This window comes from Tympanuchus pallidicinctus, unplaced genomic scaffold, assembly GCF_026119805.1.
Source record: "Tympanuchus pallidicinctus isolate F22 unplaced genomic scaffold, pur_lepc_1.0 scaffold1, whole genome shotgun sequence".
NCBI classification, from domain to species: Eukaryota; Metazoa; Chordata; class Aves; order Galliformes; family Phasianidae; genus Tympanuchus; species Tympanuchus pallidicinctus.
In genome coordinates, this window is record NW_026294618.1 from 17,206,727 (window position 1) to 17,234,062 (window position 27,336).

Consider the following 27,336-nt stretch of genomic DNA (forward strand, 5'->3'; position numbering starts at 1 on the left):
CTTTAGTGCTGTAGGTGTTCTTGAAAGGCTGAAAGCTTTGCTATCCAGAAGTATTTTTGTCAGCCAGGAAGAAAGCAATTTGGGGCCAGTAAAAGGATTCTGTGAAGAGCTTGCATGGGAGATTACACTGGGGGGAAAAATGTTAATATTAATAGAAAACACTCCAGGGAGCGGAGGGAGAACATGCAGTTCCTTTAGATGAGAAATGCTGTTTATTTTTATAGCTTTTTTTTTTTCCCCCACATACTACATATCTAAAAGTGAGAAGTGGAATCAATACTTTCTGGTCCAAAAACATGAGTCTGTTTACTGCAGCTAGTGGAAAATCTCAATGCATTGAAGTAGTATTAAAATTTATGTGTTTCCAGCAACGTCATGTTGGCAGCAGTAACACAGATGAGGGGAATATTTCATCTGCTTCAGGATTAAAGAAAAAAAGTAGGATAAATGGTACTGCATTGAGGGGTTGGAAGATAGCTTGTAGGGTATCCGTGTATTATTTTTCACATTAATGCAGACTTGTTTGTAAGTGCGTGTACATAACTTTATCATGACCAGCTTGTGAGAGCTTAGCCTTGTTTTTGCCATGAACTCAAGGAAAGCTGATCAATGGGCCATTTACTAAATTAGATGGGCAAACAGGTGGCCACAGAATCCATGACTTTGGCCTCCTCTGTTATATATCCCCAGGTAAGTGTCTTTGGCTGAGATAAGAGAGACACGGGTCTGTTGGAGCTTGTCCACAGGAGGGTCGCCAAAATGATCCAAGAAATGGAACACCTCTCCTGCAAGGACAGGCTGAGAGCTGGGGCTTTTCATTCTGGAGAAGGCACTGAGGAGACCTGAGAGCGGCCTTTCAGTACCTACAGGGGAGCTGGAAGGAAAAAGGGGGCACTTCTTATCAGAATCTATTGAGATAGAACAAGGGGAAATGTTTTTTAACTAAGAGAAAAGTGAATAGATTGGATATAAGGAAAAGGTTTTTTCTTATGATAAGGGTAGTGAGGCACTGGAAAAGAATGCCAAGTGAGGTGGTGACTGCCCCATGTCACACTCGAGGAGGCTCTGAGCAACCTGATCTAACTGTAGGTGTCCCTGTTCATTGCAGGGAAGTTGGCCTGGATGGCCTTTAAAGGTCCCTTCCAACTCCAACGATTCTGTGATTCACTTGGCATAGCTGGAAGCCTTAGTGCTGGGACATGTCACAGCCAGCCTGCAGTTCACTAACAGCATCCACACCAGGCACTTGGTCCTGTGCGTGCTGCCTGTAGGTACGTACAGATGAGATCTTCAGCCAGTTAGCTGAAGGAAGTGCTGATGGAAGGGCTGTCCCAGCCTGCGCTGCAGGGTGCAGGGGCTGTACTGCTTTCTGTGATTGCAGAGCTTGCGCATGGCTGTCGGCGGCTGAGCTTGAAGAGAAAAAATCTTCATGTATTCAGAGTAGTGAGCTCTGCCGGCAGAGCAGGCACTCTTCTGCCTAGTTTCTGACTCCAGATTTAGCTTGAGATAAAAATCTATTGGAAGGGACAGTGTCACGACAAAGGTGATCATTTAATATTGGCTGGAAGAGAGAGATGCACCTAACGGCTGAGGTGGCAGCTGAGCACCACACTGGAGAATGTCCCTTGTTGCCAAACAGCGGATTTATATTTAGGTCAGACAGACACTGGGAACCTGCTCTGTTCTGTGTTCAGAAATTACATCATCTGTTTAGGATTTTGTCCTCTGAAAATGATAGAAATTCTCAAATTCCCCTCTCTCCCCAAAACAAGGTCACTGTCAGTTGTCTTGTTTCCTGAAGCCAAATAAGCACACCAACACATTGGGGAATGAGGCAGTGTTACCATTTAAATATTCCTTGCTCGGAGATCTGTATTTGATCTGAATTGCTGCACTCACTGTGACTTTACAATTTGATTCCCCAAACATTTTGCATTTGCAAAAATGTACTCAGATATACTTGCAACTTGAAAAACCTGTGATTCTATGCAAGTCGCAAGCTCTCATTTTGCTAACTGTGTTAATACCCAGACAAGACAAAGAAAGAAAATGTGGAAAATTAAAAAGCTTGGGCAAAGATTCAGCAGTTAAAGGGATGAGGACATCTTTTAATGGTGGCTTCTCCTGCTGTTGCTCTCTGTGGGATACTCCCACTAATTTTGAGAAGTTCCCTGCCATTTAATTACCTTCTATGCTGCTTGTCAGGGTACCACTATGTATGTTGTGACTATCAATGAGCCTCATCTACTGGTGGAATGTTGGACTGAGTCTGGTGGTGGCTATATGGCCCTGGCACCTTGAACCTAAATAACAGCCCATTCTCTCCCTCCCTTTGTGGGTAAATTGCGAGCTGTTGTTGCTGGCTTTCGGCTTTTTCTTTTTTTTTTTTTTTCTTTTTTTTATAATGCTGAGCACTCTTGTGTATATATAACAGAGGATTGTCTGCAAGTGTGCCCAAAGCTAGGATAGGATGAGATGGTGTCAATCCAGAACAGCCAGGATAAGGCAATAGTTGCATCCCCCTGCCCACCATTTTACGCACTCATTGTAGATGAGAACCTAAATTTGTAGTTCCCAAGCTGACTTGCAGAATAGCAGCTTTCCACAATCATTGCCATCAAGCCAGTGCTGGTGCTGGTTTGCATTCAGTACCACAGAACCACTGTTCAGGTGCTAAAAAGTCCATGCAAGCTCCTACAGAGTGAAGTGTCTCTCTGTTAAAATACATATTTTCCAGTGTTCTATCAAGCAGGTAGAAAGAAAGGAGGAAAGTGGCGCCTTCCTTAGAGGTCATTTTGTATGGAAGAACTCATGTTTAGAACGACCATGTTCTAACATCTTTAGAGTTTCATTGGCCTTCGTGACATTGAGCAACTTGAGAGATTGGTTCTGGCTGCTGTGCTTCTACCTATCTGTAATGTATTTAAATCTGAGTGTGATGATTTGGTCCTGCTTTCAGCATGCTACTTTTAGACTGATTGCATGCTGAAGCAGTGGAAGCGTGTTTCTCACTACAGTAAATATGTCTGGAGATGGAGCACTGAGTATCTTGCAGAATTCTGCTGGGTGGCTGCAATGCATTTGATTGATGAAGTGCATTAGGTGGCACACAGGTGAGATGGACGTAACTTACTGTGCACACTTTATTTATTCCCTTGTTTTGACGTGGAAGACACCTGCAGCAAAGGCTTCAGAAAAGCATAGTGTGTCTCACACCACTATCCGGCAGAAAACCTGCCAGTCCCCCGGGTGGGTGGTCAGTCCTGGTACATCCTTGTTCTGTAACCCTCCGGATGCACATCAGACTGAGGAAGGCTTTGGCTGCCAGCTCAGCGTTTCTGCAGAGTCACGAGCTCAGCTTGCGTGCAGCTGCATGAGTGTTTGTACTGACATGAAGGATGGGGCAGGAAGAGGAGCGGTCACCCTGCCCGGTGTTCAGCAGTCCACTGCAGGCTGAGGGCACAGGCATGTCTGCATGTTCCTTTTGGAAACATATCGTGTGTCCAGTGTGAAAGCTGAGGCATGAGGAACATCTCAGTGAGCAGCTGGTCGGAGGATGCTGCTATCACCTGAGCTGCAGCTGGGTACTAGAAATGGCAGAGAGCTGCTTATGCGCTTTGGAGGATCAAGGTCTCTGTGCATAATGTAATTATCTGAATGTCTGAAGTACAGCTTATTTGCTCTTTTAATAAAGGAAGAAATTTAAATGCAAAACTTCTGGTAAGGCACATTAAGCTTTAAGGCTCGCATACAACAATCAGCTCACTCAGGCTATGCTTTTCCCACTTAGCTCTTCTCACTTAGACAGATGACACCTGCATGCTGTGTGTTAGAACCGAGCTCTGCCCTCATTTACACCAGGAACCCTCATTACATTCAGTGGAATTCATTGAATTTAACAGGATTGCCTGGTGTAATTAATGTTTTGAAGACAAATTTTGTCCTTAGCAAATGCATACACAGCATCTAGATACATAACTGCCTGAATATAGGAAATTCAAGCACTTCTACATATGTTACACCCAAACCATACAGCCACATCGACACAGTTTCTTGCATTTTACAAACAGTTAACAATTTGCATACACCCAGCAGTGGTAATATGCTTTTGCATTTAAATTTTAATTATTCTGCAAGTCTACCAGGATGTCACTTGTTTAATGGCCTGCTGAGCTTGGAGGTCACCTGGTCCAAATCTCCTCTACCATGCTTTTATCTGTGTAAAAGCCTCTACTAATAAGAACACAGCAAACATACCAAAATGAGCCCTATGTAGTAATACATATGTATTAGAATTTAGAGAAACTTGGGGATTATGTTTTCAGGGTGTTGGTTTTGTTTTTTTTTTTAATTTGACTCTGACTGGGATCATAAATTTTTATTCTTTGCGATCTGAATGCAGACTGTTATTTGCACACACAGCGAGCTTAAGACACTACTGAATGCAGTTTCAAAGGAAGTGTTTTTATCCCTTGGTTGTAAAGAAGCAAAGTGACTTCTGCCTGCTGGGGGTAGTGACTGAGGCTACTTTCACTTACAACTGGAAAAGGCTAATCGAGTTTACCAAAGTGTCATAGGAGTTGCAGAGGTGAGAAGATCACAAAACAAAGTAGTAAGATACCTGACCTTAAGCAGAATGCATAGGGATCTCTATGTTATTAAATTAAATGCCATTATAAAACTGTTTAACTGGACTTGTTCAGTTTGAGTCTCTGGATACAATGAAGGCTGTTACATACTGGGATTTCTTCCTATCTCTAAGAAATCCCCCCAGATGAAAAAGTGACCTATGCAGGAGATAACAGAACAGTAAAATTACTTACAATGAACAATCTGTTGCCAGACAGGCATCTCCAGAGGTCCCTTCCAACAACAACCACTTTGTGATTGTGTACAATGGTTATCTAACAACCTCACTGGAGAGCAATAGGCACACAGAGGTACAGTAGTCAATATTTGGATTGAGGGAAATGACACATGCTATTAAAGCAACTGAATAAATGTGCTTTCAAAATTGCCTTTTCCATAATATACACTGTCAGTAACTTTTAGCTGATTAAATTAGCTTAGATCATTTACTCATTCATTGCTGAAAAACAGTCATCAAAACAAATAAGGTCAAATGCATTTTTTTTTCATATAAAAATAAGAGTCTGAGTAATTGAGTGTATGTATATATGCACTGTAACAAGGAATAACTAAGTAGGGATGAAGCTAGCTGTAGGTCAGCACAAAATCTTCACAATGACATGATTATTAAGAGACAATAATGCCATTGTGTATTTATAACTGAATAGATTTTATTTCACATTTACACAGTAGCAAGAGTATATACAACTTTTAAAATCAGCCCTGCAGGGAAATACTTAGTTGGAAATGATCTAACCTAACTTGAGACACTGGGTATTAAAGCTGTCACCCTCTTTAACAGCCACAGCCTCTAATAGAGCCTGCTTCTTCTGCATACTGCGAGATGACTCCAACTCGTACATGGTTGTTAAGTTGAAGAGAACGCTCTCATGTAGGTAATGTTTAGGGTCCTGCTGAACCATTCCTTCCAACTGGCGAAGGGAATCCTTCAGTTTTCCCAGATAAAGAAGACAAACAGCAGCATTGTTATTAGCCTAAAGAAAAACAAATTGTAAATAAGTATCTGTATATATACATATATATATACATATGTTTGTATGTATTCCTAAATGATGAATGAGAATGGAAAAAAGAAGTCTAGAGTAACAACAAATTTACCATCTGCTAGGAACTATTTTCTGTGCGTGCTCAAGCAACGTGAATAGATTGTCACTCATGCAATTGTACCCTTTTCGTCTGTTCACAAGGTTTATCCTGTGCCAGTAGGACATGCTGACTTCTGTGAGCTCACACTCCAAAATATAACAGCCTAAAATATAACTACGTAGGTTGCTCTGAAAGTAATGCCCCCCTTTTTTTTTCCATGGAAACTACAACAGGTTAAAAAAAAAAAAAGCACAATAATGCTCTTCTACAGAGTGAATTCTCAGCTACAAAACCCTTTTTCAGCAGTCACCGCCATTAGCTGTACCTTTTCCCCAGAGATGAACGAGAACCTGCATGCTGCACTCATAAACATGTGCACCAGTGGAGGTGACCCACTGCTGAAATGCAGCACCCTCTGCCTCACTGTGCTCACATCCACTGTTTGGTCTCCATAAACGTTCAGCAAGTGCTAACGACTGTCAATGGGTGAAATTTATTCTACATGGAGGAATTCAAAGCCACACCTTTGCTTCATTCGCACTTCCACATCAGACTGTGACATTCTGTGCCTACACATTAAATAGGAGGTATTTCTTTCAGAGCGGCCTTTGTAATACAGGACATTAGATAGTTAATTTGTTGAATCAGTTGTATTAGATTTCAGAAACTACACAGGCCCCTGCATACTGCCATTTTCATAGCTTTTTTAACATTTTCACTGTATCTTTCAACACGTTTTCTCTCTGGCTTATGTATAGAAGTTCCACACAAGCAACAGGAAGAAATGATCCCATCACAAAAATACCTACAACCGACTTCTGGTAAGTTCAGCAAACAAGGCAATCTAATATATCTTAAATGATAATATCAGGCTCCATAGTTTCTTTTCCTAACATCAGGTTTTATGAGTTACCAAAAGATTCCACCACACAGTCACATAATTTGTTTAGCAGCAGAAACGTTCATACTTCACAGCTGTAGATAACGGAATAATACACCCTTTCAAATATTCTTTTTCACTCTCCTCAGGAACACTTACTAGTAGATTTCTCACAGTTTATCATACATACTGTTTTACACCTGCAAAATGAAGCAATTCATGAGCTGCTTAAACTCAGTCCTCTCGGTCCTTTTGTGGCCTTGGATGAAGCTGTAGGGTAACCTGTGTGAGTTCTTAGGAACCACTCACAAGAAGTTGCCACATGTAAATAAAAAATGTAAATAACCTGCTCTTCTTTAATCTCCTTTTGTGATGGAACCCGAGGCTGTGATGTGCAAAATGTTAAAACGTCAGGTTTAAAATGACAATATCCCTTCAATGCTATATGAAATCAAGTTAATCTTATGTACACTGGCAGCTGCCATTTCTTTTTCCAACGTGCAGGTCTATGCTAAAAACAGTGAGTGCAAGAAAAAAAATAAAACCAGCATTTTTGCAAAGATCCCATAAAACATCATGTTTTGGAATGCCTATATGCATGACTAAGTATAAACCAGTTCTTTATTTCCCATCCTTGTCTGCACCTTATCCTTTTGTACACTAAAAACTCTGGCACAAAGGCTACGCTTAATTTTTCTGTCAAACTCTGAACACTCTTAATAAGTACTCTGGTACTTATTAAATACATGTATGAAGGTATTACACCAGTAATAAAGGTGTTCATAATAAATGTAGCAATTTGGAGATTTACCACAGCATTTGATGAGTCGATCCTTAAAATTTCTGTGAAAAATCGATGAGCTTCTGCAAAATTATTCTGACCGAGGTGGAGAAATGCTCTAGAAAGTAAGTGACACATGAATGAGTTCTCCTGAAAAACCCAAGGTGATAATATATTTTAAAAAGAATGGACATCATTTTTTATTTTTCCTATTATAGATGTGAGAGTTTCTGACATTTGTTCTTCACGGTGTAATCTTAAACCGGCAAGGAGACACTGATTTACAGACAAATGGAATGACAACTCGGATCATTTGCTTATTATGTATTCTGCCTACCAAAGCAAGAGCCTTCACAGTGTTTTCATTAATTCCAACGAAGATACTCTCTTCCTGGAATTATTCCTCTTTATGAAATTAGCTACGCGATATCATTTTCAGGGCACTTTTGAATTATATTTTCTAAATATATTAGGCCAACATGCTAAGTGTTCCAAATGGAGCCGCCCATTGTACAGCTCAATTACTGCTTTGTCTTCCATCACTCCTTGAAACTAACAAGCAATAGCTTTACTAGCAGATTTGATTTCAGAATAAGCTTTCTCCTTTCCTAAGTGTTGTTACTGAACCATGCGACACAGACCTTGTGGGTCTATATTCCATTAATTCTGAGTTAAGACACATGTAGTTACATAAAAAAGAGAACAGAATTGTCTCAAAGGCAGCTTAATACTCATAATGTATACTTTGCAAAACTGTATTTTCAAGCTTCGTTTAGCCATGAAGTTATCTACCTGTTCATTAAAACCATAATTTGGCTCTGTAGTCCATCCAATTTGTGAGTCACTTTCTCAACATCCTGAAAATACTTTTCTGCAGTTTTTATGTCTCCAATCTAAAGAATAAAGAGAAGAGATTAGAAGAGATCCAAACTGATGACTTGTCTTACAAAGGATAAGAACATGAAATCCTGTCAAAGGCCATTATCTAATTGTTTGGTACCACGCTGACTGGTTAACGTGTTATAAAACAAGATGTTTGAAGAACCAAAACAAAGATTATGAAAAAGAACATCCAAATCAAATACAGTTTTACCAAGGCAATGATTCTCAGCAGTATTTGAGGAGCATTCCTGTACCATAGAGCAGTGATGCCCCACCTCCTCATTTTTGTAAAATTAGCTGAAATTGAGCAGAGGTCAGAATTACTTCCAGTGAGACTTGATGTTAGGCCACGGGAAATGATGGCAGATGCTCACTGCTCACAACCAGAAGCTGTCAATAAGCATTAAAATTTTAATGCAGTAGCTTGGTAGCTGGCACAGGACCTGTGCTCAGTCAACACACCACTTTTGGGTCGTGACCACTTTAGTGTATCAGACCAAAACATGTCAGAAAACAGACCCAGTGCAGTGGGTCACTGAGGGGAGGCAGTCTGTCTGCAGACTGAAAAATACTGGCTAGTGGTTAATGCAGGCTGAAGGAAAGAAGGATCTGCAAGTTGGCATTCCAGAACTCTTAAATACTCTTAGTATTAGAAATGACACTCTGCCCTGCTGCACTCTTATGCCACCTTTTGTTCTGTTCACAGTGGTCAGGGAGAACAGCACAACTCTTTTAACAGGAGCCTGCAACCACTGTGTGCTTAAGTCTACAGTCTGTCTGGAAACCAGGATTATTTTTCTGAAGTACTCCTAGGATTTATTTGCTGCTTTTAACTCTGTATTTGTGGCAACATTGTAGAGGGTAAGGTCAGACAGCTTTCCACTTTTGAAATTCTTTAATGCCCTTACTTAAATGGCAATTTTGGATAGGTGAGCCAGCAAGCAGTCTATTAAAAACATACAATAAATACTGGAGACTAAAATGCACTCACTGTTTCTTCATTACATGTCAATTCCTGCTTAACAGGTCAGGTAACTCTTGACAGAATTATGGTGCTTCTTACAACTTCTGTGTGGTAGCCTCTGTCTTCTCCTGAATTCTCCACTTCTCTTAACCCCCTTTCCCACTTGTATGAAGGCAACTGCTCATGGCTGTCAGATCAAGGCCTCTTAACATCAGTTTTAAGTGTGGAATGTTGCTTTTTGATTAAATCATTAGCATAATTTTGTACACCATCTTTTTTGTTCGCCAATGTATGCACGTGTAATTTTAAAACTACAGGTGCTTCGTATTTCCTAGCATTACCTAATGCCACATAGTGATCTTTTCTGTTTTTGTCCACTGCCTCTACAATATGATAGTTTTAGCTACACTTTTAAATGCAACAATTATTCACTACATAGCTGTCAACAGCAATATTACCTAGCAGATTTAGAACAAAGTGCATACCTGAAGGAAAATCCTTCCAATTCCACTCAACATCTGAGGCTCTTGCTGTGGGTAATATTTGATGACAGTGTGATAAGCATCGACAGCAAGCACGTAGTCCTAAGGGGTGAAAAGCACACAACCAAATATTTAAGCTCAGCATTCTTTAGTCTTTATGTAGCCTTCTTTTCAAAGATACTGGTAAACAGGAGCAAAATAATAGCAACTTGGGAACGGGACAAAATTCCTGCTTATCACTGCAGGCTGGCTGGATTCTTTTTATTTTTTTTTGAACTGGATCATATTCTGTAGTTAAATGCCAGGATGAACATTTACTCTCTATCTTTACTCTCTAGCTTAGATTATTTAGGATGAAAGTCAAAAGCTTTGTGTGGAAAGTATACTTGTGAAGTATATGTAAGTATCTCAGGGCTCAGACATAAGTATAATTTTATAGTTTAATAAACTCTACTGAGAAGCTTTGGGAACTTGTGCACATGCTTTTGCCTTGTGAAAAACACACCATAATGTGACAGAAGCTGCAATTTCCTCCATGTTTTCAGGTGATCTCAGGCAAGCAAGACATTTCCCATCCTTCCACCCAAGCCCTTGTTGCCTTCTCCCCAACCATGTAAAAACAAAATGAGCACTTAAGCCAAACAGAAATTATTCTGGGTTAAGACAGAATGAGAGGTGGGCTGTTTTTCTCTCGCACAGACACGCATGAATGTAGGCAGGCTGGCACGCAGTGGCTCTGAGACCTGCTGCAGATCACTGCTCCTGCACCCTCTGCATCGTCACCAGTGGTGGGGGTTAGATACAGTTGTGTTTCCATTGCTCACACGAAAGAAATGCACATGTTATCAGTTATTGTGTTCCAGCTTATTCATGGTAAAATTTCATGAACTATCTACCTGGGCAGTAAATGAGAGCCTGTCTATATGGCCTCTAGCAGATATGCACGAGAAATTTGGCATGTGCTCTAAGGGAAGACAGGAAGACATGCAGCAGGCACATTCCCAGGGTAAGGGCTGCACCAGCCTCAGCTCTAGTTCTTTTCATCAATTCAGATCAGAGGCACAGAGCCTGTATTTGCTTATAAAAACGAAGCAAGAGCAGAAACAGAAGACAATGCTGTACTAACCTGGTGCTTACTAACAGTTCTGCCCTTCAACTTCCTACAAGAATTTTCTGGTGGGCATTCAGAAGTATTGACAGAATAATCTTTCAAAACTGCACAGACATCTTGGCATACTCAGTACCATACGATTTTTTGGTCAAATTACAGTGCTCATTAAACTTCTCCCTAATGTGATCACAGCTACCGCTTGAGGTACTTATTCTTCACCTCCTCCTCAGTCTGAGCAGGCCATATGCCCCAGGTACAATGTATTTTTTTTCCTAAGATCGTACTTTAACTGACTGAGCCCCATTTGACCCATACACTGGGTCATCATTTGGAACATAATGACTTCTTTCACACACACACACACAAAAAAGAGTTTTTGGAGTCTCATCTGCATATGAGACAAATTGCTCAGCCCACGACAGCAGAGATGGACTTAAACAACACTGGAGGCACTTTGTAGGACATTATTTTGCAGATAACTGTGAACAGAACACACTGCATGTATTAAACTATTAAACTTGAACATACAACAATTAACAGTTAGAGTTTATTCCAATTCTAGTGTGCAAAACCATGCTTATTCATTGAATCACAGAATGGTTTGGGTTGGAAGGGACCTTTAAGATCACCAGTTCCAATGCTGCTATAGGCAGCGATACCTCCCACCAGACCAGGCTACTCACAGCCCCATCCAGCCTGGCCTTGGATGCTTCTTGGGAGAGGGCATTCACAACCTTCTCATTGGCAATGATAAAAGTTCAGAGCAAAGGAAACAGGCCACATATGTAAAAATATATGTTTAAATTCTGATTCATTCAGCATTCACAACTCAAGCACTCAAGCATGATGGAATTTATACTACCATATTTCTCGTAAGTTTATAACTTAAGAAAAGCTCATTTTTTCTCCACATCAGCTTTCACTACAGGACTTTCTTGACTGTGGAGTGCCCCTGTGTTGGGTTCTGCATAACATTCTGATTTTCCAAACTGATTCCTTAGAGCATCCCCAGCCATTCTTGCATTAGCTATTAATCCCCACAGGAGTGGGATTTATACAAACTGAAAGATTATCTGTGACTCTGAATTTTACCTCTTTGAGAAAAAAAGGTGCTTAATGAAGAAATAATTTTATTATAGCAAATTCTAGACTTTGGCTCTCCCATTCCGCAGTCTAAACCCATCCCTTGCCCTGTGCATGCTTTACGTCAGTCCCCACAACAGTGATGTGCAGCACAGCTGTGAGGCATAGGGGTGTTGTCGTTACATCCCCCAAACTGATGTAGAAACAACTCCCTGGCGACTGCACAGTTAAGCTGACAGAGAGGTGCTGCAGCCAGCTCAGTTTGACCAGCCTAAAGGAAGCCTTGGCTGCAGCATCTGCCCCAGGGGGCCCTGCCTGCCCAGCTCAAAGCCAGACCCACAGCGCAGGTAGGCACCAGCCCAGGCAGGAACAAGCAGGCAAACAACATCCTAGAGGCCCCTGCCTCAGGGGCTGCATGGCCTTGGCCTAGTAGGCCAAACAAACCGCCTTCCCCTTTTTCATTCCCTATCAAACACTGTCTTATTTGCATTCTGTATGTATTTTAACTAGATAAGATTCACACCTCCTAAAAACTGAGAAGTGAGGCATTAAGAGTCTACGCCCTGCATTTATGGATCAGGAAACAAATCACATCCTGTTTCTGTATGATGGCACAGCACATAGCACCTGTGCTTATTTACCCCCCTGCCTTGCAGCACCTGTCAAAGAACAGGACCTATTTCTTCCAGAAGATGTCAAGAGGTTAAGCCATGTGTGCTTACGGCCACTCCTGAGCACAGGCAAGGCTGGCCCAGCATGAAACAGCAACAACGCACAGTCACAGCATCCAGACTCACTCCCAACTACAATCTCATTTTGTAGCTGCTTCAGTACACGCATGCAAAACTTACCACCTACAGTAAGTTCTATATGCTTGTACTTCCCCATACTCCCACTGCTGTGGAGGCAGCAGAAGGATCTAGAGAGTACCCCATACACTGCCAGAACTATCCTATTTGTGGTACGTTGTAAAAACACCCTATCTGACAATCCCTTCTGAAGGAGCATTTGTAAAGCAGATGAGATGTTGTGCTATGTACTAGAGGCCAGGTTTTAATTCCCAGCTTTGCTAATAAGACATGGTAAAAGAACAGCTACCTGTGAGAATGATAAATGAGAGGCCCTCCCAGGAAATGGAGCCTTGCTTAATACATGTTTCAGTATTCAGTAGTAGTATTCAGTACCAGCACTAAAAAACCCAGCGATGCAGTGTTGATCTTAAAACATAAAGGTGGAGTTGATAGATTATCGCTGTCCTGTCCTTTACCCTCTACAAACAGCAACCTTTCAGATTTTCCACACCTTTCATAGAAATCTCAAAAGAAGAAAAGTTACGCAGTTACTTTCTCTCATCCAGAGAAAGTTCCATCAAGGCGCTGGATCCACTTACACAAAAACGGCACGCGGGGCTGGTTCTCCTCTGATGCACTGTAGTGTAACTCCATTTCCTTCAATGGTCGCCACATCTTACATTTTTGTGTTTTTCCAACCTCCCTTCAAGCGCTTAAATTATTAATTGTAAGATATTTAAAAATAAGCATAAATGATCATGATGTGCAGAACGCTGGAATTAGGTTCAGAAACCATAGAGTAAAATCAGCTTTAGTTGTACAAACTCTGCAGTTTGTAAAGTGTATTTTGGGAAAAGAGGGCAGGGATAACTTATCCTTCCTCTCTACCTGGTGCACCTGGGGAAGAGTTATGAAAGCAGAGACTCACAGCGTTATGAACCCAGAGTCATACTGCAGCAGTCAGGCAAAATGCACAATTCCTGCAGTCCTCTTACTTTATATCATAAAGAAAACAAAGTCCTCATGCATCAGTCCTTTGCATCATCAGTACAAGGTGCTGTAGCCTCCTTTGTAAAGTTTTAATTGCATTTACACCCAAATTAAAAATGATTCCAAGGTTTTTTACAAAAGCTAAGATAACACTGAAAAAAAATCCTACAAAATGCAAAACATGCCTTTAATTAGAGTGCATTTATAATATATATGGAAAGTACTTAAGTATTTATTCCTCTGGGAGGTAGAAGTCTGATAAGATAATGTCAAAAGCAATTTTAGCTCAGATGAAAAGAACTTTAAAAAGTTCTTAAAACACTTCCATGGTGATTTACTAAAATGACAGACATTTTGCAATTACATTGTTGAAATGAAGCAATGCACATCATCAGCTGCATTTTAAATGAATGTTCTCTCACGTTGCTATATTCAGGGAACAGTTCCATAGCGACTTAAGCCCACAGTTCTTGTAAATGAAAGTCTACAGTGATGCACGTTAACTTGTCTCTCCTTGCCTTCCTGCTGTATTTCCACCTCTTAATTTTCCCCCGTACATGAGCATGTAAAAGCTGATTTAGTTGCTATGACTGACATCCACCATTTCTGTAACCTGTCACTTAGTTAAGTCACCACACTAAGTTGTGTACAGAAGGATGCTAGAATATGTCTAAGAAACGTTCAAAGGAAAGGCAGTGAACAGCAAATCGACATACAGTCTTGCATGCAGTGAGACTGCCTTAAACTGCTACTGAAACAGCAGTGTCTTTCACACAGGTAGAGGGCTACACAGGTAGAATTCAGTGCCTAGAAGATATGGCCTCAGGGCAAAGGAGGCTTGTGATTAGAAAGGAAACTTGCAATTTGTTGGTTTGTGGGCAAGCCTGGTTAAATTGGATTTGCACCTCATACACAACTTTCAAAACAACGTACCATCTCAACAATTAAATGAGATGTTTAGCTATGAAGCTAAAGAGGGCAAATAACATATTTTAATGGGTAAAAATTACTGTGCTACATAAACAGAATTCCTTGACTCAGATAAGTAACACAAAAGACAGAAGACATGAAATACACCTAATTGGCTTTGAGGAGAAGTGGGACAGATTTAAAGAGCCATAGGTCCAACATCTGATCTTATATTTGTTTGCTCTGTTTAATTTTGAAGAGTCAGTTCTGACAAGACTGTTCCCTACTTAATACTACTGAAGTTTGTTGGACAAAGAAAAAAGGTCAATGAAAACAATCAGATTCTTTCTATACCGCTGTTCTAATTGTTTTACCTTTAAATAACGATTCTTTTTAATCTAATAGCACAAGCTACCCAACAGTACTTGGAGATAAAATATGACCACCCTGCAGTTTCATAAACGTTCACTAGATGGCAATAGATGGCACTGACTTGGAGAACGAATACCATTTTTTTCAAATTATTACATACGCTTGAATAAAAGGCTCAGTTTTTAAAGTGTCTTACACAACAGCAAAAATAAATGGTGAGGTGGAATGCCCTTCAATTAATATAATTGTTCATGGGAGAATTAAAAGAATTGTGTTAAAAGATTATTTGAAGAAACTGTTTTAAAGCGAACACTCTGAACACTCCGGAAGGTGGAGAAGATGATTGCAGTATTGCTGGTTGTTAGAATGGTCTTAAAATTAGTAAGTTCATAATTAGGCAATACAATTATTTCACTGAAGATCTGTCACACAGGCAGAATAAATTAAGTTGATGACCTGCTGTGATTTTAAATGCAACACGGCTGTGTACAAAGATCTGTAAGACTCTCTACCTGCCCATACACAGATACGTCTAAAAACTGTGATACTCACAATTGCTCCACAGCCAGTGGTGAGATGCAAATTTCAGAGGGGAGTACTTACACCTAGACATGCAGTTGTAGGTAATCTGGAGGTTACAGCTGAAATGTCATTTTCTAAATTGACATCTGTGAGGCCCTAAATAAAACCGACTTCGGGAAGTGTCTGAGCTGCAGTATTTCTGAAATACCATTTCCGAAAAGGTGATAACTGGTATTCACAAATGTATTTATATTGCTAGCAGAAAACAGCACTAAAAGGATCAAATCAGAAGGAAGATGAGAACAGTGCATGCACTTGGATTGGTGTGTACACGAGAAGAATAGCAGTGAAAACGTTAGAAAGAAATTAAAGCCAAAAGTAAAGTGAAATTGAAACAACTTACTACCAACATTTTCTTATTTCTGCACTCTGCTTTGTTTGAGATGGCAACTTGTGCTTTTCTCCACTTGCCTAGTGAAAAAGCATGTTCCTTAAGAACTGAACCTATGTCAAGTGCCTCCTTCAAAACAAATGCTTATTGATTTGTTAAAACACTTCAAGGTTTAATGGACAAATTGCATCTATTCAAGACAGAAATCATTTGATTACAATGTAACTACAAATAGAAATTTCCTTTTTTCTAATTCACATAAAAAGCATATTGCAATTCATGCAAGGGAGTATTTGGCAACTGTATCTTACCTGAAAAATGTGTGCTTTCTAAGTTACTACATTCATATTATGAATGGAGCATCAAGGAAGCCTAGTTTGGAAAGCAGCTTAGTGAACGTCAGATTTGGCATGACCTTGGGCAATCAAACAACAGGAGGCAGGGAGTGCAAATTGTGGTCTGTGAAGATTATAGTGCTGACAGTACTGCTCTGAGTCTGTGCTGTTAATTAATTTGTGAAGCACAGTTAAGCTCTGCATAACAGCAGTTTGTTGCAAGCCTAGGATGGTGATAAACCTATTTCCCTGAGCATGAGGTGAATGGCAGAAATGGTTTTATTTCTTCTGCATGCTGAACACGAGAAGCTTGTGCTCCACCAAATGCACCAGAAGGGTCTTAAAGAGTAAGGGGGAGTCAAGAGAGAAACAAAACAAAACAGTGCTAGCCAGTTACTTTTCCTTTTATTCCCTTCTTTTTCCTTCCACCTATTAGTAAGAATTTAAACTTGAAAGAAGATATCTTACAGCTGAGATAGGAAAGATGTATTTAGATGTTCTGGATCTCATCATATACAATGTCTATAGTATTAATAATGCACACAAACAGAGCAATGTTATTAGTGCACACTTTGAAAAAGAGCACATAATTGCTTTTAATTACAGCATTTAGCTAAGTGTTTGAAAAATTCAATTTAAAAATGCAAATTTTCCACTGTTATTGCACACTCTCCAGGATGATTTTGGGAGAAATAAGTAGATATGTTCCCAAAGAGCATTACTGCAAATAGCTATCTATTAAATAAGGCATTATTAAGTCTAATTAATTCCTCACTATGCAAAGCCTCCAAGTACAGTCAGGTAGTCTTCCCTTATCTACACACCAGTAATTCTCCGGCACTTTCTGCAGCGTTCTATTCTGGAATATACGGTACCTCTGCAGCTGCTGCCACCCACGTACCTTCATCATTAGCAGACAGTTTGCCATGGAGTACATCACCCGGCCCAGACGTGACCTCCACAGCTGAACAGAGGCTGCAAAATAAGAGCAGCTTGTGAATTTGCACAAATAAATTAGAGGTTCTTCTCTGCAATCAATTATCGGTCCTATGAATTACGATTCTGAAAGATCCCCCTTGTTAACATCACTGGGTTTTAGCCTAGAATTTATAATTCTCAGCTATGCTGCATCATCAGACAGAAATGCTGCATCTCTCTGAGGGAATTACTCACACGGTGCTGGGGACCGTACACGATGGCACAATGCAGAGCAACAGACAGCCGCTCAGCCTTGAGCTCAAGCCAAGCATTAAGCACTGCAAGAAGCCACGTATTTTCTAATTCAAGAACAAAAGGTGCATAAAAAGATTAAATTGATAATGAGCATCCATTTAAAAACACATCATCTACAGGACCAAATGTGATAAACTCAAAAATCAAACAAAGCTAATGGCATTTTAGAGCCAAAGCTTGCAGGGTGAGAACTGTCTGGGTCTGGGACTATTTGTGCTTGCCTCTGGCTTAGAGCTATGCAGGAAGAAATCTGCCAAGCCTGTCTGCTTTCCCCACGCTCCTGGAGCTTGCAGGCATTAAAAGCTGCAGCAGCAGGTTCTTCTCTCTTGCTTTGCAGGCAGACTCCTGATGTTTTAAGAGAGCAGTTCATAAAGATCCCTATTTTTCTTGGTCTATTTCACTAGATCAATGCTAGAAATATTCCTCTAATCCTCCAAATAAACATCAGGAGTAATCGTTCAGTGCATTTGAAAAATAAATGGGTCTCAGTCAATCAGCTGTCAAGGTCACTGTAATGATTTGAGGAGGGAAAGGGCGAAAGGGCATTTTCTATGAGAGTGGGATAACAGAGACCACTCGTCTGCATCCATACTGTAGCCTAGCCAGCTTGCACAGATAAATTTTTTTAACACACGTAAGTGCCATTACAAATAAGAAGAGAATCTGGTGGCATGTCCACTCCTCTTTGCTTCCAATCCTAAAAACTCCTTTATGACTGGCAGGCAGAAAGGGGATAAGGAAAACCTGTCAAGCAGTAAACAAAATTGAAAACCCAACACCAGTTCATTGTGCAATGCCTGAAAAATGCCTGAAAACTGCTCTGCAGGTCCTTTCAGGCACACTTACAGTCCAAACGTTTATTTTTGTTATTTATGGAGGGCTCTGTACTTCATACTGCCATCCATTTCAACAGGATTTCTGTGTGCTAACTTGTAAAACTGGCATCTTATATAATGCATTATCAGGCAGGCGATGCAATGCTCTATCTCTCCTCCTGTTGTAAAACTGCCAGATGAGGTGCTTTGTTTCAGACCAGAGGAGATGTATATGATGAACTGACTGGTGTGGCACCTTCCTACACCAGCAGTAAGGAAACTAGTCACTAAGCATAATCCCCATAAAGAAGTATGGCTGCCTTCAAACAAATTTCCTAAGTTTTGCTTCAGCTTGGCCTTGCATGGAAAAAAAGTACCAAAAAAAACCCCCCAAAATATTATCAGCCTCCTGTAGCTTCAAATGCAGTAAAGGAGCAGACAGGGAGCAGACATGGCTTTCACTGACAACAGCAGTCAGCAGTCCCCACAAACAGGACAGCTTCAGCAGCCTTGTCCCCTGGCCACCAGCTGCTGCCTTTCACCCCATCCCTCCTTTTGAGCTCTTCTCAGCTTTGAAGCAGCAGCACTGAGGAGCTAGAAACTCACATGCCTGCAGGACACAGGATTATGACACAGCTAAGAAAAAAGTCCCTGTGCCCTAAAAGGGGATCTGACTCTTGATTTTAAAGGCACAGGGAAAAAAAAAAAAGAAAAAAATACGAGGATATAAGGGACAAAAGTGGAGTAGAAAGGTAATAGGAAAATGAGGTAAGTACACAGAGGCAAGAAGATTAGCAGATACAGGGAGAGAAAAATAGACTGATATCAGATTCTCTCTGCTTTTTCCTAACTATTTTTGAGAAGAGCAGAAGCCTTTGTGACATACACTGCTCACACATGCAGTAACTTTCTTAGGGCATAACTAGATGGTGTTTTAGTGGAGTACAATGACACACTGAAAAGGCTTTATGTCCAGCCACACTTGAAGGCCAGAACTTGAAGACAGACTGCACCACTCCACACAGACACAGTTTTAGGGCTTTGTTCATAATAAATGATTACTCTGCTAACAGCTATATCTGGCCACTTCCCACCTCAGAGGCAAAGCTTAACTTCTCGTATTCTTCATGTTATTTCCATGTCTCATGTTATCACAGAAAGAAGTTGGTAAGATTTCTTCAGACTGTTAGCAGAAGCTGAACAGTATGGTATTTTCAATGTCCATATTGCTAGGCACCGTGAGCAGTTCATCTAATCCATTAACTATGCCTAAAATGTCATCTTGCCTTCAATTCTTAGGCACACACAAATTACCTCATTAGTATAAATTCCATTAAAAAAAGAGAAAAAGATGCTTGGACAACCAATTTATCCAGATGACCTTTATGCAGTAATGCATCCTCCACTATTGAAGTTAAACAGCTCAGATAGAAGGAAAAAAACCAAACACATTATTTCATAAAAAAATGATGAAAATAATATAAATGTAGACCTGAAACTGTAGATATAGATCTGAAAATAACGTAGATCTGAAATTCATTTTAATAAGTGACAGACTTGACTCACCAAGCACCACACAGTTGCACTGAGATTAGACACCTCTACAGCAACATCCCAGGCAAGCACAGCTAATGCATGATAGCAGGAAACGTAGAGAAATTCCCTAACTTTTAGATATGAGGATTGAGAGGAGCCAATGAGGCAACAATGAATATGAAACACTGATCTAACTGTGACAGTAATTCGCTTCTATAAGCATTACTAAAGAATGGCAGCCATCTTCTTTGTTTCTCTTAAGTGGGAAAAAAGAAACTGATTTAGTGCATCAGTTTCGTCATGGGTAAAAGTGTGAAATTAATTCCAGCAAATAAAAGTAGAAGTGTATCATTTTAGATGCTGAGTACACCATGAGGTAACAAAAATGCTGTTTTAACAACTCTGGGGCAGTCTTGTGAAAACTTTCAGCATGCTTAGGCAAGTGATAAAACCATACTGCCTGTGAAAAAATGTTTAAAGAATACATACCTTGTCTGTTCTCCTGTGTAATGTTAGTCATACTTCCATCTTCAGCTAAGCCTTGTTCCAAATTTTCTAATATCTGCAGTAAATTTTTTAAAGTAACTAACATGAGTTTTAGCAGTGCTATGTATTAAATGCAAATTATCTACAAATGATAGTCGACGTGAAAACCAATTCAAGCAGAAATGTTTCACCTAGATGCAGTTCAAAATTACTGATTATTACCATAGCTAGACAAATTGCACAAAGAAAGCCATTGTATGGTAGAAGGATGTTAGAGTTCAGGTTTATGATACTCGCAGAACATTAAATGTCAGCACGCTCAAGGAACAAACACATTTTGTTAAACAAAACACAAAATATGTTTCACCAGAGTATGAATGTTAAAGACCAGAAAGAACATCAAGTTGATTTTTCTAACAAAGCCATCTTCTCTTAACTCTCCCACCCTAATTGTGGGCTATGGTCTCAGAAACAGCTTGTTCCTTTCGTCCTTAATGAAGTTTTCTAATTCTCCTCTCAAAACTTGGGTTTTATTGCTTCCCTTTATTTACTACAGATTTTAAATCATCCAAATTGTTGAGTGATTGAAACTTGTTACATTACTGGGAGAAAGAGAGTGTGCACTTAATGAAGACTGTGTCTTACACACTTAAAAAACACATACATAAAGTTCCATTTGAAATGCAGGTCAACTTTCCATTTTGTAATTCCATTACAGTTTCTCCAAATCTGTTCTCTCATTTCCCACAAACCACTCCATTTGTCCTTCTAGAGATTTATAACTTTGGTTGTAGAACTCTGCTTGAGATTTCCTTCAAAAACCCATTAAAGCCATTGCTATTTAATCAGCCACCGTGGATAGGCAATTAGTGAAATATAAGACATATCCTTGTCTGGGGCCGAGCACACTTTCAGAAACAGAGGTTCCATCAGGATAAGAAAAATTGTTGTTTTCCTCACCAGCAAAACACTCCAGTTATGCTCAGTGGTTTGTAAACAAACACTTAAAAAAACCATAGGAAACACTCAAAAGCAAAAAGAGGCAGAATTAATCTGGCCTCAGACAGTGTATTCGTACTTTCTGTAGTGAATGGAGAGCAATCTGGACCTCCAGGAAGTGAGTTGATGCCATCTTAAGGTGGAAAAGAATTGCTCTGATAGCAACCTCTTTTCAGAGACCACAGTGAAAGCCTAGTTAGGTGCTATAAAATCAGATACAAATTTTGAGAGCCTACAAGCAAACAATTGCACAGACATCACTGTGCAGTTGATAGGTGGCAAATTATGAGATCATAATAGCATACCTCTAAGACTGAATCCCAGACCCAATCTGTGCAACAGTGTAGAAACTTGGACAACACTTAAAATTGAAACCAAGTGTGTAAAGAAGACAACCTTGTCTTCTACAGGCCACAAACATCCTACTGTCTATTTTCCCCCCAAAAACATCCTCTGCCTCTTCCCCTGGAAAACACCTAGTGATCGGGTCTCCTTCTCAACCAGACTCAGTGTTCTTACTCTTGAGATGGTCTTAATATAACGGTGCCTCCAACAATGAAACATATTTTCTTGTTTAAAAAGACAATAGGTTTGTTTGAGAAAGCCTTTATCTGAAAATGCCCTAACTAATATCATCAGAAAAGAAATAATTAGATATTAACATACAATTAGAATACCACATTAAACATTCAGTGATATTACCTGGGGATATCTGGCTGTCACCTCAAGCTCAACGTAATTAAAACAGAACTCGGGGCTGATTTGAGGCTAATTGGCTTATTCCCTAGGTCTTTCTCCTTTTGCCTTTCCTTACGTGTAGGAAATCATCTGCAGTCTTTCAGTGTTAGGGCATTTCCTCAATTTTCCATGAGTTGTTTAATAACAACATTAATGATTCTGGTAGTTTCTTACTGTAAGTTGTCCGGGTTAGATGACATGAAATCTTTAATTTTAACGGATAGCCTCATCCTGCTTTTCCACAGATGGAGAGCTGTTTACTCTAGCTGTATCATACAGTCTGTCTCCAAACATCCTTGTTTCAAATGTAAAGACATAGCTTTGAACAGTTCTACTATTAATTTTAAACAAGATGTATACATGACCTATGGTTTTATGTTCAAAATATTTATAAACACAAACTCATTAGTTTCACTGGCCAGGACTGTTTCACCGAGACTTCTGTTCCACCCCCTATCAATAGACTGTATGCTGCAACCACGAATCTACACACACTGCATTCCTACCTTCCCGACCTACGTATCTCCTTTCAATAATTTCTTCCTTCTTCCACAACTTTTCATCAGCATTTGCTTCTTACTCAAAATAATCTTTTTTAGGGTGCTTCTGGAATTGTGTTTTGGGTATTCAGCCTCATTATTTCTACAAACTCATCAAACAAGGGATTGAGAAACACTCCCCAGACTGAAATTATAAGTGAGACACAGAATACTTATGTGTTCAAAGTAACTGAACCAGAACTGGAAGCTGAATGAAAATAAAGAGGAAAAGCAATCTGTACTTAAAAACTGAAAATTCATCAACCTATATTAAAACAAAGGGTGGGAGATATGTGGAGTATGTGCAGGGAGGGACACAACTCCTCATAAAGAAGAGCAGTGGAACTGCAGAGGGAGTGGCAGATGGCTGAGTGGCATTTTGGATTGTGGAAAGTTTTGCAAGGATAACAGTTGCAGAGGCTTTTTCAGGAAGCAAGACTGTTAACCCACCTGCCACTACTCCACCCAGTTGGTAGAGAGCGCAGTACAGCCCTGTCACTTCAAGGATTAGGGTTAAAATCAAAATATGTCACCCTGTGGGATGCATGTAATTTATGGAGCTCTCCCTCATTCAGCCAGGAAGACAGGCACAAACAAGAGAAGAGTTTAGTTCAAGCATGACTGTTGTTCTTTTCACATTTTGGTCTCTGGGTAAGCATTTATTAGCATGTCCTTAGCAGAATTAGCATTTAAATAATTTTATCTATGTTTTAAAACACTGGAAAATAACAAAATTTCCTGTGACCTGAATTACTATTGTTGCTCTCACTGTCTGGACTGTTTGGAGTCCATTTACTTCAAGGCATACTTGTAAGGTCAACAACTCACTGTGGCAATCCACATCAGGGGGACCAGCAACAACACAGGAAAAAACTATTTCACTTAATTCCTCCCCTAAAATGTATTAGGCCTTCTGCATTACAGATTTTTTCACTTTTAAATGTCGAACCTATAAGCAAGAGATGTAAAAGATCAGATCAGATCGTGATCACAGACTTGCAGGGATACTGGAAAAAATAAAAATATTATTGCCTTTAAAGGGAAAACAAAAATTATGCTTTTCATTTCAGCCTCCAGTTTGGTTCAGAAATATATAAGTAGGATGGGGGCTGAAGAGACTGAGTTACCAAAATAGTGACAAAGGAAATATGGTTAGATCTTAAAGCTGAATAGCTAATCAAGCATCTGCAGCACGTGTACAACAAAAAGCAGGAGGGAATTTAGGAGGTTAAAAAGAGGTATCATGTAGGAATAACATAATCATGTTAAGGAAGAGAAACAAAATAGGAAGACAAATTTTCTTACGATAAGAATGCATTAGCATTAGCCTGGAATAGCCTCCCAGGGGAAGTGGCCTCAGCTCCACAGGCTGGCTCATTAAAAACTGGAAAACAACCTTGCATTGCACAGAGACAGACTAGGTGAGCTAATAGGTCTTTTCTCTCTCTCAATTTTTATGACTCCAAGATCATCTCATTTACATAATGACTATTCCTATGCCCTTCTGTAAATAAGGATGACCGAAGATTATTTTTCCACTTTTTAAAGTAGGGAAGTAAAACACTAGAGGTTTTTGGTTGAAAGCTCCCCAATTAATTCTGTTACAACCCAAATGGTTCCCAAGCATCATATTTAAATATTAAGATTAATGTGTACATTCTTTATATTATTTTCTTGATTATGTCATGGCTTTTCGTAAGCTTTATGCTTGTGCTTTATTCTTGAACATTCCTGGTGAGATCTCGTTTAGTAGACAAATAGCATTTTATAAAAAACCAAAACAAAGCATATATTTAAACAGTGGGTTTTCCAGATAACCCTACACGATTTGAAATGGTTAAATCATCACCAGTTATCTTATAAAAATATATTTTTATTTACAAACTGTCCTTTTTCACACTCTTATTTCTATAGTAGTCTTTTAAAACAAAAAAAAAAAACCACAATCCCAAAACCAAGCTCAGAAGTTTGATTTATGCTCACAAATGACTGCCATCTCCAAAACCAGCTATCCAGTTTATTTCTGAAGGATGGAGCTGAGATTTTGATCATTCCTGCACTTCATTCCTGTGAGCCCCTACCTGGAGTACTATCTAGGATGCCTAGAACAAAAAAGACATGGAGCTGCTGGAGCAGATCCAGAGGAGGGCTGTAAATATCATCCGAGTGCTCGTGCACTTCTCCTACGAAGAAAGGCTTAGGGAGATGGGCTTGTTCAGTCTGAAGAGGAGAAGGCTCCAAGGAGACCTTATAGCGGCCATACAGATGTTTACATGAAAACTAGGAGGACTCTTTATGTGTAGTGACACACAAGAGTGTAGTAACAGGACAAGGAGTAACACTTTCAAACAAAAAAAAAAGTAGCCTTAGACATAAGGAAGAAATTCTTTACTGTGAAGTGTGGTGAGGCACTGGAACTAGTTGCCCAGAGAAGCTGTGGATGCCCCATCCATGAAGGCCAGGTTGGATGGGGTCCTAGGCAGCCCAATCTGGTGGTTGCCAACCTTTCCCACAGCAGGGGTCTGGAACTAGATGATCTTTAAGTCCTTTCCAACCCAAAACATCTCATGATTTTACGATTAACAACTGTTTTGAGCTAGCTAGATGCTGGTAAGTGAGGGAATAAACTCTCCTACTTGTCCTTGAACATGTCTGCATGCTGCCCTCTGTGTCTTGTCTGGCAAAAGAAAGAAAGCAAGAGAACTCCACTTTCCATTGTTCTATCAAACAAAGGAGAGAAAGATGCTGTTTCATAAAATAGAAGAGACTTAATTACTTCTATTAATGAGTTCCTTATTTGTATCAAGATGGAATAAAAAATGTCAGAGTTGAAACAATGTTCTTTGCAAGGACAAGAAAATACATTTTCTAAATATCAAGAAAGGCCTGGGCATAGAGAATCTGTTACCTTGGTGCAGATTATCTTCATACTGTGCAGTCTATCAAGTGATTCCTGAGGATTACCAAGGTACTGAGGAAGTTCAGCATGTAAAATCCGCATCGAGAAAGGAACCATGGAACCTAGAATCATAATTAACTTCACTAAATGTGTTTGCTATAATGAGCAGTGCACAATTTGCCTAAATCACAAAGGTATTTCTCACAAGTATACATGACACAAAGTCTATTTTACCTTCATATTGTTTTCTGTTCCTGACGAAAGAAGAGAAAATAACAACCTTTTTCCTAGCTTTAACATGCAATGTTATGTTTAAATATTATATAAATGTATATAGTTACATATTCATTTTTATTTAAATACATTTAAAAGGATACATGTTTTAAGAGTGTAAATACATATATAACCTTAGTAAGAAGGCAAGAAAAGAGTGTACCTCATTCGAATTTTCAAGAACAAGATATACATGGAAGTAAAATGTTTATTAAATAATTTAATAAATCAAGTAAAATAAAGGATTGAAAAAATGGAACTTAAGTTTCAGCTACAACTGAAACTACAACTACTATTGCTGCAAACATCAATTATTATGCATACCTTACAGTTAATGCAAAAGAACGAAGGTGGAGTCGTTGGTCTTAAAAGAGTTAGGCTAAAAAGTCACAATATGCAGGCATGTAAAAGCCTCATACACTTGTCATAATAGATATGTTTTTGTTTTAATATTAGCTTGCTTTAATATTAATTTTTCTTTTTACCAAACACAAACATCGTGGAGGGTACAAGCATCCTGGCTAACTTCAGTTTTAGGAACTTAAGAGAACCCAGCACCTTGTTTTTCAGATAACCGCATAACTCCTTTACACAGAGAATAACACTGAACATGATCATAAACTGCTACTAACAAAAACAAAAAAAATTAACAACAATAACAACAAAATAGGAGCAAGTATAATTGGGGAAAGAAGCCTTGCAAAACTGCATGTTACCATTGTAATATTTTAATGTAATACATTTGCTTACTTTAGACATATTCTAAGGGGATTTCCTTCTCAACTCACCCCTTGCCTCATCTTTTCTCACAAATAGGACTCAGGAGCTTTTTAAAAAGATTTTTGCACCTGTTCTTAACGGGCTTATATGTCAAAGAGCTAAATGCTATGTACAGTGAGTAACTGCCTCTAGACATTTTTTGAAAGGTTGACAAAATTTTCATCACAAACCTCTTTCACTAATTATGACCTTCAGAGTACACCAATTACATCTACATAAATTCTCTTTTTCCACAGCTAACTATTCCCAGTGGCTTCCATGCCTGCTGTGTTCCCTTAAGGAAGTACACACAAGTTGCATGCATCATCATATGTGCAACAGAGATTAAGAAAACAAAACTGCCTTTCTTTCTAGAGACATTAAAAAGGTTATTGAAGAAGTAGCAAAGAATGTGAACTGTTTTACATATCTATCTCAACAACAAGGGACAGTCAGTGGGTGTGTGTATGTTTGTTGTGGGGAAACAAAGGAAAGTATGGTAAAAGTAAGATTAAATTCTGAGCCAGAAAACCTTGGCAAAATTGCTTGGCAGACATAAGCTGTGAATCAGCATGGTAAATCTACGGAAGCAAACTTGACCCCAGGCACGTTACCTTCATTGCCACACTTATTGTTGACCAAGTTCTAATTCCACCACCAAACAATAATCCTGATAATAAACAAGTACCCAGATCCAGCTATTTTGGTACTGTTCTTCTGGACAAAAGTAGATTTAATTTACCAGTAACATGTGAATATGCATATATTGCTATGCTTTGCAGGATTTCTAAGTAAAAGATTAAAAAAAAAAGTTTTGTTCAAGTAGTAAA

The 27,336-nt window shown here is 39.4% G+C and overlaps 1 protein-coding gene across 3 annotated transcripts in view; it reads right to left on the reverse strand.

The window, feature by feature from the left end:
- Positions 1-5,275: 5,275 nt before the first annotated feature.
- The window catches only part of TRAPPC12 (trafficking protein particle complex subunit 12), a 43,698-nt gene continuing 21,637 nt past the window's right edge, over positions 5,276-27,336 (reverse strand). For 2 of the 3 annotated variants that reach the window (XM_052700986.1, XM_052700965.1), the window contains exons 6-12: positions 25,484-25,596; positions 20,303-20,375; positions 17,131-17,204; positions 9,729-9,827; positions 8,190-8,290; positions 7,428-7,515; positions 5,276-5,624 (exon numbers count right to left, since the gene is read on the reverse strand). In XM_052700986.1, coding sequence (XP_052556946.1) covers positions 5,382-5,624; positions 7,428-7,515; positions 8,190-8,290; positions 9,729-9,827; positions 17,131-17,204; positions 20,303-20,375; positions 25,484-25,596 — 791 coding nt within the window. In that variant the 3' untranslated portion in view covers positions 5,276-5,381. The remainder of the gene's footprint in view (positions 5,625-7,427; positions 7,516-8,189; positions 8,291-9,728; positions 9,828-17,130; positions 17,205-20,302; positions 20,376-25,483; positions 25,597-27,336) is intronic. The other variant, XM_052700975.1, reaches the window with a different exon arrangement.